At 42.9% G+C, this 15,677-nt stretch overlaps 1 protein-coding gene across 9 annotated transcripts in view; it reads left to right on the plus strand.

Annotated features, from left to right (window-relative positions):
- The window catches only part of rptor (regulatory associated protein of MTOR, complex 1), a 182,220-nt gene that overhangs the window by 158,703 nt on the left and 7,840 nt on the right, over positions 1 to 15,677 (plus strand). For 2 of the 9 annotated variants that reach the window (XM_037099484.1, XM_037099514.1), the window contains 5 exons: positions 989 to 1,103; positions 1,254 to 1,378; positions 2,460 to 2,585; positions 6,281 to 6,328; positions 14,264 to 14,370. In XM_037099484.1, coding sequence (XP_036955379.1) covers positions 989 to 1,103; positions 1,254 to 1,378; positions 2,460 to 2,585; positions 6,281 to 6,328; positions 14,264 to 14,370 — 521 coding nt within the window. Of the gene's footprint in view, positions 1 to 988; positions 1,104 to 1,253; positions 1,379 to 2,459; positions 2,586 to 2,993; positions 3,080 to 6,280; positions 6,329 to 14,263; positions 14,371 to 15,677 lie in introns of those variants that run through there. The other 7 variants (XM_037099492.1, XM_037099520.1, XM_037099506.1 and 4 more) reach the window with 5 other exon arrangements.

The raw sequence follows: 15,677 nt of genomic DNA on the forward strand, positions 1-15,677 counted from the left end.
CAGAGAGGTAAATTGAGATTTTATACATCGACTAATCATCGTCATTTTGCCTCGTCACGGAGAGGTGTAGAGTCACATAACGCACATTTTTACATCTATAAAATTCAGCGAGTTGCATTCTGGGATTGTCAGCAGTTTTTTAAGGGCACTGTTGGCACTGTTAATAAATGTACGCATTTGCAGTTCAGGCATTCAAATAAATGATAGACAGTAGGGCATTCACGATCGCAGCATTTTTATTAGCCATCAGCTTCTGCCAAAAAGTTGTCAACTAGTGGAACAATACGTTTTTCCATATATTTTCACCCAATAAAGATGATCAGTTCTGTTTAAAACATCTCAAATAGAGACAGTAAAGGGATACCTATTGTAGGCGGGACCAAGGTTTGGCTCTGTGAGGATCTCATCATATTTGCCACAATCTGATGGCAGTAGACCACCAGCATGCTTGTCTGAGCTGGACGTCTTGTTTGACTGCAGTAACAATGCGGCAGTTTTCTTGCAGGAAAATGTCTTTAAGTGAAAGTCCTTTTCGAGTTAGGGTTAGGGTTAATTCGAGTTTATTTACTGTAGAGGAGGCATGGAAGGCTCATTTTCAGGTTCATGATTTTATTTTGGGGTATGGGGGTTTGCTGTAGTGCTGACCGAGTATGATGCACTACAGTGTCACTTCTTACTGCGTCATACTGAAATCTCAGATGAGCTGTTAGTCTTAAACAATGCACATTGTCGTCGTTTGTAAGTAAAACCCAGTGGGCTTAGGCCAGATGACCCAGCAATGTACATAAGCCTAGCAAGCATAGTTTGAAAAAGGCTGAGAATATTTTGTTTGTTCATGCGCCAGTTGTTGTCGAAGTTAGAACATTCACAGGTTCAGGATGGCAGAATAGGGCGCTTCAGCAGGAGTCAAACCTGTGTTGTCTCAGTTTCAAGAAATTCACCTCCTTTTCACACTTGTTCCCATTCTGGCTTGTTTCCCCCGTTACAGGTGTCTCCCGTCTGGATGATCAAATATTCATCAACCGAAACCCTGGAGTACCGTCTGTTGTGAAGTTCCACCCCTTCAACACCTGCATCGCTGTGGCCGACAAGGACAGCATCTGGTCAGGGCCGCAGAGCACACACTCCTGGAAAACATCAACAGCTTTAAGACCATTATGCAAATGATACAGTTCTGTACACGTGGGTTTTGAATGTGCAGATGAGGTCATTCTTTAGACTTTGAGAATTAATGTGTGTATGTGTCGATGCAGTTTCTGGGACTGGGAGAAAGGCGAGAGACTGGACTACTTCTATAACGGAAACCCTCGTTACACGCGCATCACAGCCATGGAGTACCTGAACGGACACGACTGTTCATTACTGCTCACCGCAACAGGTTTGAAACACACACACACACACACACACACACACACACACACACACACACACACACACACACACACACACACACACGAGTACACCCACACAGGTGCTTTACAGTGCTGCACAGAGTGAAAACCCTAGTTCGAAATTAGTTAGATGTTCCTTGGGGGAGCAGCTCAAGTGTCACACCCACCAGCAACGTGCAAATCGCAATGAGACTCATTTGTAGCAGCAACAAGCCTTAAACACTTGACTCTTACCCCAACAAATACAAGCACAAAGGACTCTCGTGTGTTCGTCATCATTCATCAATAGAACAAAGCAATTACCCTCCATGGCTTTATCTTCATAACCCAGAGGAACTGCAGCCAACCGCTCTGCATTAAAAGACACACAGAAACGCACATTTGTTTTGTTTAGTCTTAACAGTGCAACATTAAAGTGTGAATGAATGCTGTATTTCATTGCACACCCCCTGAGACCGGGATAAAAGCTCTGGGATTAATACATTTAAATTCCATCTCATCAAAGCGTAATGTGCACTTACTCGTTTTTTTTCTCAATCAGTCATGCTGTGACACATATCAGGGAGGACATTAGTTATGAAAAAAAAAATGTACAGCATTAAAAAAGGTAATACGTAGAATGTAAATCAAGTGGAGACTTTTATGGGTAGTTACAGCTCACTCACAAGAGTGCGCGGACATGTTTTATGTTGAGCTCGGTGTCTTAGCCACATGTCAGCTCCACTGCTCAGACAGAGGTTTGAGTTAGACTCTCGTGCTGAGCCTTCTTTCTCACTGACAACGCTTTCAAGCAACGAGCCTTTTAAGATGCTGCTCTGCTTCCTCTGTTGATTAAAGTGTGAGTGTGTCCATGGTCAGGTCATGCTGTGTCTTGCATGTTTTCAAAGTCTCTGACTTCAAGGTTTTTGTCTTTTTACAATCACACGCACGCTTCCAAAATCTGTCAAGAATTTAAACAAGTGCCAGGAAATGTGTGCATGTCTTTATCCATGCTCCTGTCCTGGTTCTCACTTCTCACCTCTCACTCTGTATCTTTCTGTCTCTGCCCCACCCCTCTCCTGTCTCCAGACGACGGGGCATTGCGTATCTGGAAGAACTTTGCCGACCAGAAGAACCCAGAGATGGTGACGGCATGGCAGGGCCTTTCCGACATGCTGCCCACTACCAGAGGTCAGCCCTCCTCCAGCGCTCACAGTAAAGATCAACGCTCTATTTTACTATCTGCCCCCCATCCACCCACCCATACAGTACTTCCTGTAGTAACTCACCGACTCACCCACTGTTCACCCCATCCCAGTCACACTTTCACCCTGCCCCACCTACAGAGCAACCAGGTAGGATAGGAGCTTGCTATGTTTTCTTATCGTTCATTATTTTATTGAAACATCCAGTTTGGAGAAGAAAGTCATCGAGGTACTGAATGGGTTTCAGGTAAAAAGCAAGAACTTTGGTACTTTATCTGGTAAAATGAAGTCCAAGAGCTTATGTTTCATATTTAGTTCTGTGGGAGAATAACTTTTTTTAATAATATATGTGAAAAGGTAGCCTAACATTATCATAGAGAGTGATAAAGTCAAGGAGCTAATATGTGTTACATTTTAGGTATCATTAGCCAACCAGCTACCAGTCATAACAGACCAGGCAGGGCTGTGGCCACAAAGTCCTCAAGTGTGTTGAATTAAGCAAAGGTGAGTTTTATTACCTATGAATTTAGCTCATCATTTGTAAAAGGAAGAATGTTACTTCTTCTTAAAGGGTTACAGAGTCACTATTTAAATTGAGCTGCCGAACAAAAGGCAAGCCAATACGTGTGCCCTGTTGGCTCAGCTGGTAGAGCAGGCAGCCAGTGGGTTCACATCCAGCCTGTGACACTTGGCTGCGTGTCGTCCTCCATCCTCTCTCCCCTCGTTTCCTGTCACTGTCTAAGCTGTCCTATCAAATGAAGGCTGAAAATCCTTTGAGACCCTGTAGGCAAATCTAACGTGTTGGTGACATGGCAGCAGACACAGTCTTTATTACTGTGTTGACTGTGAAAAGTGAATAATAAAGTATAATAAAGGTATAATAAATAAAGTATAATAATAAAATGTAATAAAGGTTATGAATATTGTTGGTTACACAAAAAATGAACACATTTGGATTGCAAGGTCACATTAAAAAGTTCAATGAAGTTATGTAGGCTGGATTAAGAAAACACTGAATTATTAAGATGATTGCAGAGCACCACAATCTACAGCTGTACAAATGACCATAAAGCCAAATCAACTTGTCTAGCTAGCACATTGTAACCACAAGGTAGGACTTATTGCAGAGTGCAGTAGTTCAAGCGTTAAGAATTCAGTCTCTGAGTAAAAGATGACACCAACAAGAGGTTTTGGTTTACAGAAACGTCAGCTTGTCAGTAGAGATCACCAACCATAAGAAACACTACTGAAGTTCTGTGGGTGGTCATAAAAAATCAGAGCACAGAGCACACACAGACCAGACCACTAAATGAAGTCCAGGAGTGGAAGTCACATGTGGGCTTTACAGTAACTGATCATAGGTGATGCAGTACAGCAGAGCCCTCTTCCTAGATTGTTTGTGCCACGTTGGTGTCACGTCATGGACTGTGAGTCAGGTGAGTCTGAATTTAGTTCCGTCAGTCACAACTAATGTAACTGACTTGGATGAGTTGTCAGCCTCACCTGTCTCACCCTGTCATATATGTCATATCCATCATCTATATTTCATATCTCAGAAAGTTGGAGGCAAGTACAAGCTGTGGGCTGACAGTCAAAGTCATTTCAGTAAAATACACAAACATCATAAAATGCAACAGGTACATTATCAGCCCCTCTCTGCTATGAGAGAAGACCGTGCTGTACGATTATAAATAAATCATTTAAACTCAGAGTGTGGACGTCGGTGGAATCGCTGCCATGTTTACCTTCTGTGTTGACACACTTCCATAATTCGTGAGGCAGAGTTATTCGCAAATATTTGAACCAGGCCCGACACCCACAGCGCACACTTGTCAGAGACATCCACCTACTTCTGTGACGTGCCAGGTTTCCCACTCTCTCTCAACTCTCTCCAGCGCTCCACATTTTTCTGCCTGAAGCATTTCTCAGTTGTCGATTCTGGGTAGGTGGGGGTTTTTAGGGAAACTGACTGCATTGGGGAAGATCGTTTGCCACAGATACTTGATAATACTTTTTTTTTAAATGAATAAGCCACCACACTTTTGTCTGTATTGAGAAAGTCTCTAATTGATTGGTAACACTGTGTATTAGCATTGGCGACAACAGTTATGAGTTGAGTTTTCATCTCTAGATCACGTCACACATCTTACAGAATACAGTGGCTAATTGGTATTAATGAGAGCAGAGCTGCCGGCACAAGTGTCAGACTGACTTAGTGGCTGACTTGATATCTGTGTAGAGGTGCAGACCACACAACGGCTGCACATACGTGTCTCCATCATTACAAACCAGCAGAGAGGCGACACACTTAACTAGCGTCGCTGTCTGCCTGGCTCTCACAGCACAAATCGCCCTGAGAGACTCTTCCCCTGTGGAGGACTCTCCCGCAGTGAGCCACAGCCTTGTTTTGACTAAGACTTTAACATTTAATGGTGTGCTTGTTATCCTGGATGTATCGTTAGTGACAGTCGCTGTGTGGGTTCTGCGTTGAGACTACAGCGCAGGCATCAATTTTAATACGAACAGCCACACGACTGAGAATCTTTCCTCGAAAAAAACTTTTACTGGAGAGTCCAGCTTCAGCTTGTGGTGTTCAAGTCATTTTTAAAGTTAAAAATCATCTGCACTCCGTCTCTCTCCCATATACACACACCATTTTAACGGCTGCATTTGCATACTCCGCCTCCTGGTTCTTTCAGAGAGAGAACAATAATTATATGCTTTTGTTTTGAAAGTTTTGGATCTTTAGGATTGCCTCAGTGGCATTAATAATGTAGAACCTGATGAAATATTACTCAGGTCTTCCTTTGTGCTGCCCAAAACCCTTCTCTACCTCTGTAGGCAGTTGCTACAAGACTGTGAACGTTTCTCAAGGAGACGCTGGCAGAATCACACACACCTTCCCATACACACCAGTCCTGCTCAACCTGTCCTCACTCATCCCCCATCCCCGTTGTCCAATAACATGCTTTTGTGCTGTTTTTCAGCGGTGAACCCTCTCTGTAGACCGTCTGCCTGGCTCGTTGTTACTTTGCTGATTCTTTGATATTGTTTTGTGTTTTTCCCCCTGTCTCATGAGGCTGAACAAGGTGGCAAGCAGGCTTTACCGATATGTTTACCTCCAGAAGAACAAATCTTTGCTATCACGTTTCATTACGTGTTATTGAATTAATGGATTTATTTAGTCACAAACAATTCAACCCAGTTTAAGCATTTCTATGGGTCCTTTTCGGTACTGACCTCGCTCAGACTCTCATTCCCATGCACACGACACCCTGAGACCTCTCCAGTCAAGCTTTTCGCCCCCTGGTGAAGGGATTGGGATTCTGTGTCCTGCTGGCTTGGTGGTTGGGGGCCTGTGCAGCCTCCACAGTCCCTGTTTGTAATGCAGAGGCAGCAGCTCGGCTCGTTCCTGTCTCCCAGTCACTCTCTTTTTCTCTCTTTGATCCTGGCATATCAGTGTTAGTCATTTGGGAGATGCCACGCTGGGAAACAGCCACCTTGTTCACCCCTCTGCTGTTTGAATGCATGTGGACTGTATTCATGAAGTCATACTTTTAAGTTTGTGTGTGATTGTGTGGGTCTGCATGCACCGCGGGGGCGTCCTTTGCTAATTTGTTGCTTGCTTTGTTGCATACCCGCTCTTCTACCTCCCTCCCCTCCCCTCCTCACCCCCTTCCATCTGCTCCCTCCCCCTGCTCGCAGGTCTGGCCAGAAGGGTCTCCATCTATCTTGACAGGAGTAAGCAAGGAGGTGAGTGCCGCCATTCTCTTCTATACTCCCTCACTCCCAGAGCAAAGGTGCTGCACTAAACGGCCTGCAGCGTGCCTCTTGATTGTTTTCTGTTATTCCTGCGACCACCAGCCCATCCCTCATCCCTCCATCTGTCCAGTGATGCTCCATCACTTCATCCCTGACAGTCAAATGTTGTAAGACTCACTATGAAAGAAGGGACAGAGTGTTTCTACAAGTACTCCTTGACAAGTTGGACATGCCGATTTTTCTGGGATTTACAAAAGCAGGACCTGTTTTTGTTCCACAACATAAAATACGTTAGTGAACAGAGACTACAGAGGTCGGCTGGGACATTAAACGTCATCATCTACGGACCAGTCTGTCTTTACCAGCAGACCAAATTTGCAAACTATTCGAACTCTAACTTTATACCTTCATTAATTTATTATCAAGTGTTTGTAGAGTCGTGTTTTAGGAAGTGTGTTTTAGTGTTCATGAAGTTGAAGTCATGCAACCACAATGTAGTTCATTTATGTTGTGTTTTACTTTTTCTCAGACCATAACCATAAATGTGGTGTTCATCTGTGAAAGTTTTCTTGCTTAACAAAATCTGTGAGTATCACAAACTTATGTGCGCCACATAGCTTATTTTTCTACAATAATGGGAGAAGCAGACAGAAGAATAATTGCTCTTCGGCAGCAAACTATCAGATTTTTTTTTTTCAATGTTTTATTCGTGTTTAGGCCACTCACTCTCATCATTCATTCTCTAGCTCGCTCAAACACTGATGCTCTCTCTCTCTCTCTCTCTCTCTCTCTGGGGGAACAGCCTACTCTGAGCCTTTTTCGCGAGTGGCAGTGTAGAGCTTCAGCAGTCTGATTAGTGCCATAAGGAACATTCTAACATCTGACATATTTTTAGTTTTCATTTAATTTAATATATAACTGTACATTTTCACTTTCAACAGTGGAAAAAACATTTGCTCAATGACAAGACAGTATCTATCTCAGGGACTGTAATGTTGGCAGGGGTTGTTAATGAAAATATCCACAAATGCAATAAAGAGCAGAACAAATAGGTCTCCACAGCGGATTTTTAAACTGAGCTCTTTATGTAAGAAATTTAGTCAAGGATGTGCTCTGGCCTTGGAAGTAATATTTCGTCTCTAGTCGGCAAGGTAGCTGGAAATGCTAATGTTTACAGCTTACATTATAGCAAATAAAAACACTTTTTCAATCTTTTTACTCATTCTGTATGTTTGCTCTTGTGTTTTTGACTTTGGCTCCAACATTTGGAGAAATCCAGAGCTTGACAGACCAGCCATGTCTAGTTATATCATCTTAGCTTCCAGTTGTTATTTGGAGGTGGTGTTCAGCTAATTGTCTCTCACAGAGCAAATGTGCAAACCTTGGTATTTGGTTGAAATCCACACACAACACTCCATGAAAATAGACGGTTATTTAGAGAATAAGAAATGGCTTTTGCCTTCGGTGCAGCTGAGCTCTCTCTTCACACAGACACTGTCCCTATTTCAGATTTTTATTTTTTTTTTTGGTCCAAAAACATGTTGGTGTTTAATTGGGAGCATGTTGGTGCTGTGTGATTTTAATACCATAAAGCTGCCCAGACCATCTCGCCGGAGGGATTAGCCTGATAACCTCCAGAGGGTCCAGTGAAATTAGGGGACCTTTGCTGTCACAGACTGTAAAACTATTCCTGTGGCTGCTGCACAGTACGCACACATCACATCTCTGAGGATTAGATTGAGAGTCGATCTTATTAAGCTCTGATCCTCGTGCGGTTAATGTTTCGACTTTTCTGCCTCTTCATTTACCTGTCTCCTCCCTCTGCTCGTCCCCACCCCTGCAGTTTCAGGGATCTTTTCTCTTATTATGTTATCCTTTTCTTTATCACTTTTCTTTTGGCTGCATACATGAAAGTAGGGCAACCCTCTCCTCTTAGGCTTTAGGGAGGCACATGCTGCGTCCTGCTCTACATTTAGCTCGACTGCTCGGTGCCTTGTTAACACTGGGGCTCTGGGAACTTGCTAAATCCAGAAACGAGGCTCTGTCTGTATTGAGTTGGAAAAAGGCACATGACTCGGAAGTTTGAGGAAAATGACACAAAAAGCCTCCAGGCAGACTCGCTTCTTTTGTCCGCAACCTTTACTTTGATGCAAAGCAAGACCAATACTGCAGGTCAAGAAAAACTTCAAGATGACAAGTGACAGGAGCTGTTTTTCCCACATGATGTAAAGGTGCAACTATAGCCGGGGGGGCAGTTGAGTTAAATCAATAGGTCGCTTGCCAAAACCAGCAGCCACAGACTGTTATCCATTACATAAAAGCTTGGGTCAAAGAACATGTTTGGAATTGTGGAAAACACAATGTGTATGTGTACACCACTTTTTCAAATTAAAAAGTGAAGTTTAATAAGATTATTTTAAGTTGAGCTTCTCCACGTTTGACTCCTCCATCACAAAGCTGCTGTGTGATTAGATGATGTTTGTATGGTGTGCCTGAAAATTTTGGGGATCTCGCTGAATTATGTAAAATGATTTAAGGAATTAGCGTTAGTCTGCTGTCCAAAATAATCAGGTCAGCAAGTGCGTATGTCATGTAGGTTATGCCTCATTTTCTAAGGTCTTTGCGAGGTCAAAGCCTTTTAGCTCATGAGCCAAACCTCAGCCCGCAAAGTTTAAACAAATGCCAGTCAGAGCGTTCCCATGGATAACGTCACCGACTATTAGAGGCACGTGCATGCTGGGCAAGTCCCGGGTAATCCTGGAGAAGCATTATACGTGCAGTCCTGGAGGACCTTTTCAAAGCAAACGCGATGAAGGGAAGAGGGGGGAAAACGCTGAGCGAGAGACGAACCAGGAAGGCACTGGTTTAATGAGCTGCAGTGTGTGGGAGAGCTAGTCCATCACTGGAGATAATGGTGCAGAATAAGAATGCAGACAAAGGCGCCTTCTCTAGAGAGAGAGAGAGAGAGAGAGAGAGAATGGAAAGAGGAGTGAAACAAAGATATTTATGCAAAGGGAGAGATTAATATATCACAAATTAGAGGATTTTGTTGGCACACTGGCACAGGAACAAGATGATCTACAACAACTGTTGGCAGTCTAGCCGTTAGTGGTGTTTAAAGTAGCATTCCTTCCCCTCTTGCTGAAGCTTCAACAAGGGAAGAGCCATTCTGCTAAAAATATCGTAATTTTTGGTATCATTATTTGGGGAGAACTTTTGATTTTAATCAGTAAGTAGAGAAAGAAACTAGGCTTTAAGAGAACATAGATTGAAGCTTTCTATACCTCCACCTCTGTAAGGTGATAGGATTTACAGCGGAGGAAACATTGCCCACACTCCTTTGCACCTGCTCTTCCTTCTCAAATCTCTCAAACCTCCATGTCTATCGATTTCTGTGTGGGTAACTAAGACCTGCTGAGGCCCACATTGGTTCCCTGTAAGGCAGACTTTTAACCTGTTTTGAGCAGCTGAGTTCTGACCATAAGAGACAAAACTCAAGGGTCGGATTTAAGCTCGCTGAGCTGTGACCTCTGACCCCATGAACTTCTGAAGTTTTTTTTGACTTGACTCAGAGAGGAATCAGATGTCTGAAGTGGAGAAGTGGAGAGGACAAAAAAAAAAGAAAGAACATTGGATGAAGAGAGTTTGGGGTGAGTGGAAGGGACCAGCTAGTGGGAGAGCCAGAGGGATTGGTGGAAGTGATGGGAATACAAATGGAGATGCTGAACTGGGCTGAGGAGGGGCAGCTACCCTGGTACCAGAGTTCCAGGGACTAGAAGATCCTGGTTTACTGTCAACTGTACCAATTTAAAGTCCATACTGTCAGATCACACAGGAACATAGTCTGCTCAGCTGCACTTGTTAAACAACAAGACTGTGACATAGAAATGTTAAAGTAACTCACATTGAAGGGGTTTGATGTGCTTGTGCACTGATGGTGTCATATTTAATTGTTTTTAGTGAGGTTGGGTTAAGGCTAAAAATGGACCTTTAACTTTTGTTTTCTCTCTTCTCAGTCCTTTAAACAGTGTTGCATAGTTCCAACAATTACTTGAGTAAATCACTACCAACCTGAGAGCCAAGAAGTCACATATCAGCATTATCCTTCAAGTTGAGGCCTTGTCTGAGAACTTCATTATTACCTCCACCAAGAAGGTTCTGTTTTCATCCATGTCTGATGGATGGATGGATGTTTACATGTCACCTCATCCTAAATTAGTTATTTTAATCAAAGCACCACACAGAAACATGGGGAGAGTTGGTCTTCCAGCACAGAAATACTGGATACATGTACTGAGTGGAAGGAACAGAGCGATCTATAGGGCCCCAGCATCTTATCTTTGCTCCAGGGGGCCCTAGCAAGTCAATCCAGCAGAGCTTTAAATAGAAACCAAACCACAAAGAGAGTTAGTCCATAGCAGTGCTTAGTCTGGTGGGGATCTTCTCTCATACACATTATGTTGAATCCACAAAGGATTTCTCATCATCGGAGAAGGGAGGGAAGGTTGATGATGCCCGAAGAGGGATCAGATCTGAATCCTAGGAATGTTTGTTGGCATGTGTGCTCCATATTTTAGAGGAAATACATGCACATGCCTTTTTGTGTTGGAGAATATTCCGCAAGTGCAACCCCCCTCATTGTAACCCAGATTTCCTCATCGCTGAGCTGCCAGCTTCAAAGGGAATGCCTCCTCTGTTCTCAGAGCCTCTGAAATGAGCCAGCATGTCCCCGCATGCGACTGTGAACGTGTCGCCGACTGAGCCAGGTTTTCCCTGCGTGCTATCCCCCCACATGTTCCCACGATACATCCGTCGTGACGCTTTCGCGGGCTGGATGACGTCACGGTGTAGGATCTAAAGACTCACATGGGACCGGGGTGTTTTTCTGACAACATAAGCCAAGTGGAACAGTACAAAGCCCTGTCACAGATGGTTCAGTTGAAGAAATTTAATCTAGGTCACGACTCAGAATCAGAAATGATGCACATGTTCACTATTGTCCTGCAGCGCCAGAGGAGTGCAAAGTAATGGAGCCCTTATCCTTGGTTATTGATTGTGAAAAAAATAGCAGCAGGAAGTGACTAAGAGAGGGAAGGGGGAGTGAAGCATGGTGCGATGAGTTTCAAAGGAGGGAAGAGATGCTGTTTCTGTAGTGATTGTGGTAAAAGCATCCATGTGAGAGAAAGATGGAGCTTGTTTTCATCTGCAGAGTCCCCACCTGCCTCCCTTATCACTTCTACTCCATCATACAGTCTCCCATTATCAAAAGAGCATCTGCACTCTTGTGGGAAATGTGGTTCTCCAAATGCTGCTGATGGTTCGTTTAAGTCATACTTTACCATTTGTGTATCTACCAGAATCCAAACAACATGCTTTTTTTGGTATTGGCAAAATAATATTTTGGAAGCTTTCAACAGTTTCTAACATGGTTCTGACTGTCAGCTGCAACAACACTGGCTTGTGTCAGTCTAAGGAACTTTCTCACATAGCATTCCCAATCGCTCTCCCCTCAGTTCCTATTGACTGTCAATGAAGGTATACAACAGGGGAAAAAATAGTTTAAAAGGGAAGAAGTCTTAGAAGAAAGGTAGATGCCTGAAAGCTCACGAACAAACGTGAATTGCAGCAGGACTTAAGATGACTTTGCCACACACCTTTTCCCAAGACTTTCCACTTTACTCTTTAAAGACGATGATTTAACTCTGATTTCTTCATTGATTAACTATTTAATCATTTTAGGATTAGTGCTGCAGAAGGGACCTGAGTTAAAAAATATCATGTTAAAATATTACTTAAAGTGAAGGTCACCCATATAGTACTATAAAGTCTCAAAGTACCTGAAATTAAATGCACTTTAGTTCCAAAAGTCATTTTCTGGCAGTAAATGTGCATAAATGGGAACTTTGATTTTTATTTGACCGATATCCAAGTGACTTTGTATCACCACAGTGTTGGCAATATATGCAAATGAACAATGTTAAACTTCTTTCCATTTGTCAGCCCCCTATCTTTTGTTGTTAAGGCTGTTGCATCAACTACAGATTGTTGTTTTGCATTCTGTACGCGTTCATCCTCCAAGACAAAGAGTGTAATCAGAGAGAGAGAGAGCCATCGCCGTCGAGTGAGGAGTGCCACATCAAACGTCGATCAAAATGTCCAAACTAGGCAGTTCTCTAAACCATGATACAGTTCATACACTGCTTTTCTCACCTTGATTGTTTTCGGAATCAAACGCGAACCAGTCATTGGTTATTCCCTAAAATATTTTCAAAGACATATTTTAGTGTACTTTTGTACATGTTATACCATAGTTTTTGTTAGCACCCTCCCAGCCTACTTTTTCCTGTTTCAAACAAACTCCAAGCCCAAACCAAGCACTGCCCAGCTTGCAGTATGTCACCCATCAGTGTTTATAGATCTGGTACAGCACAGTGCATTCTGGTTATGAGCATCTTTGTGGTATTTTTTTCCTGATGTAAATTGCCAAGACAGTTACAGTTACTATGTTACTTTTGTTTGGTCCTGTAGCGTTGCTTTGTGGGACATTTCTCTGTATAAAGTTGAGTGAAGGACCCCTGTAGTTAACTGACCGTCCGATCGACACACCCCCGATACATGAAGCTGGCTTATCCGTTCACACTGCTTCAGTTCTCCAATGATACAGCCCTGATACTACCTCTAGAGGCGGATCAGCGCCAGAGCGAAATTTCACCCCTCGCCGCCTCCAAGAGATTCACACAGAGATGGAGGCAGGGAATTTGCGTACTAAAGCCGCATCCAAACACCAGTGTGAATGAGGCTAGTGTTGCACTCTGTAGAACTATACAGACCAAACTTATTGAATGAAAGGCAAAGTTCAAATGAAAAGCTCAAACACTGCTTGTAATCCCAACTGGCCAGTTGCTGCATGTGTAAAAAAGTTACAGAAATTTGGACATCAGGAAGGTGTGACGCTGCTCTCAGATCCAACAGGCACTTTGTTTGAAGCATACTGACGCCTTGAGGCGGCAACCACAGGCCTCTGCCAGGCATCACTGAGCCAGCAGGGCAAGTGTGGCTGACATGGCACTGCTCACTTGATTCCTGCTGTGACTGCCAGCATACGAAGAGTCTTGCTGTCTTGTCCTCTTCCCTCTCCGAGTGGCATTTGACTCATCTGAGCCAGAATCTGCTGACGGGCTCAGTTCCAGGGTCAGTGTTTGCATCTCCCAGTGGTCGTCTTGTTGGGAGGGATGCAAAAGCGCTAAACTGTGCTTCCATCTGCATGAGGTGCATATTTATTCACCCAGAAATCTGGAGCTTTTATCCAAAACACTGTTGTGACTGTCTGATACACAACTTTATAACTCTATACAAAATTTGATTAAACGACATGAGTCGTTGCTTGTGGCCCTGCAGAAATCTTCTGGTTTTGCTGGAATCATTTGGGGTATTTATTAGTTACACAGGGGTTCAGGTCGCTGCTCTAATCTTTCCATTGACTTGCTACATGTGGCAGCAAGAGCCTTCTCAAATCTCCGACAGATTGTGTGTGTTGTGTTTTAGGAGGATTAACACATGCTCAGTGTGTTTAACAGCTGTGTTTGTGTGAGCGTTCACTAATAAATTAAATTAACTCCGTTCAAATAATAAATTAAAACTGCAGTTCACATATTGTGTACAAATTATTTCAGTAATTTCATATTTTGTAGCTGTATGTCAGACATTAGACGCCCTTTGAAACTTTTCCTTGGCGTTAATTGTGATTAAATGTCGCCCTCTGTTCGTTTCAAGTGAACGATGTGACGTCAGTCCGGATGTATGAGTCCGTCGACAACAAGCCGTGCTGGTGTATGTTTTGTGGATGTGTATGTGTGCACATGTTGATGCATGTTTTCTTTGTGTGCCTGCTCTGCATCGTAACTGCTGTGTCATGTCGCGTCGCAGGTGCAGGTATGGTGGTGGACTGGGAGCAGGAGACGGGCCTCCTCATGACGTCTGGAGATGTCCGAGTCATCAGGATCTGGGACACTGACAGAGAGATGAAGGTCCAGGTACTCATCATGCACCATGCACCTCTCTCTCTCTTTTTTTTTTTTTTTTTTTTAAAGGTTCTTGTTTCAAGTGATATTTTGTAGCTATTTACTATTATATGTACTATTTGACATTCAGGTTTTTGAGGTCTGTTACTAAAGATTGTCTTGTTCTAATAGGTTAATCATATTAAATGAAAGCTTAGACAAACTTTTTTGAGGCTGTAGTCTGGGGAGTTGGAGAACTGGTTGGAATGTGTTAGCGATGGGTTGCGCTCAACCTTTCTTCTAGTTAGATTTTTGTACTTATCTTTCTCCTTCAATTTGATGTCTTTTGTCTTCTGTAAAAATGATTCTTAAGATATTATTTTTAACGAGATGTCATCATATAATCATCTACAATGCTCAAGTACTGGATTACTTCCAGGTGAAAATTGTGGCAAATAGTGAATGTATGACCCATTTAACAGTATGCCAGGCAAGACATATTAACCTAAGAATCTGTAATGAACTTTTAGAAAAGATCATAGTCACACAGCGACCTCCTCTGATGTCAGGCTCAGGTGGGGGGCTCAAATGCAAGCTTTATAAACGTAAGGATTCTGACAAATTGTTGTCAGTGTACTGCTTCCAGATTGATCCACAACTGTAAATAAAATGGATGTGAAAATGTTGAGGGCCATTTCTGAGGATAAATCAACATATTTGAAAACCCATTAGCAAACATTAGAATCCTGACTACTTCCTAGCCAGCATCAATCTTATATTACATCCAGTTTCTCTCCATTCCAGGTTTAAAGAAACGTGTTGATGCGTCTTTATTTTGAATTTAATTCAGGCCTTTCCAATTATATTGTGGAACATTGTCAAAAAGTAATGTTAGCTAGGAAGTGGCTGAATGCTAACACAACTAGTGTCTGCCAGCAGCTAATGGGTTATCAAATACGTTACATGGCCTAGCTTGAAAACTAGTAGTGTTTTTCCATTAGTCTGTCAACACATTTTGACCTAACAGTTCAGAGGCTGTGTGTGAAGCAGCACCCGGAATCTTTGGGCTCACAAATGTTTAGGTGAAGCTGTTCACATTATGACCAATGTTGTGCTGTCATGTGTATTAGTAAACTAATGGAAACCTGTGGCAGAGCCAGAACCATTACCGTGGTTTCCACTTCTTTCTTTTTTTCTCTCTTGGTTTTACACATCTAATGGTCCTCAGCGTGCTAATTATTGTCAAGATTGAAGGACTTAATACAAGTACAAATGGCCCAGCCTCGCCTGTGGCTGCATATTGATGCTCGGTCCAACTTCAAATGAGCCAGCAGTTGACA

Source organism: Acanthopagrus latus, chromosome 1 (genome assembly GCF_904848185.1).
Source record: "Acanthopagrus latus isolate v.2019 chromosome 1, fAcaLat1.1, whole genome shotgun sequence".
Taxonomy (NCBI): domain Eukaryota; kingdom Metazoa; phylum Chordata; class Actinopteri; order Spariformes; family Sparidae; genus Acanthopagrus; species Acanthopagrus latus.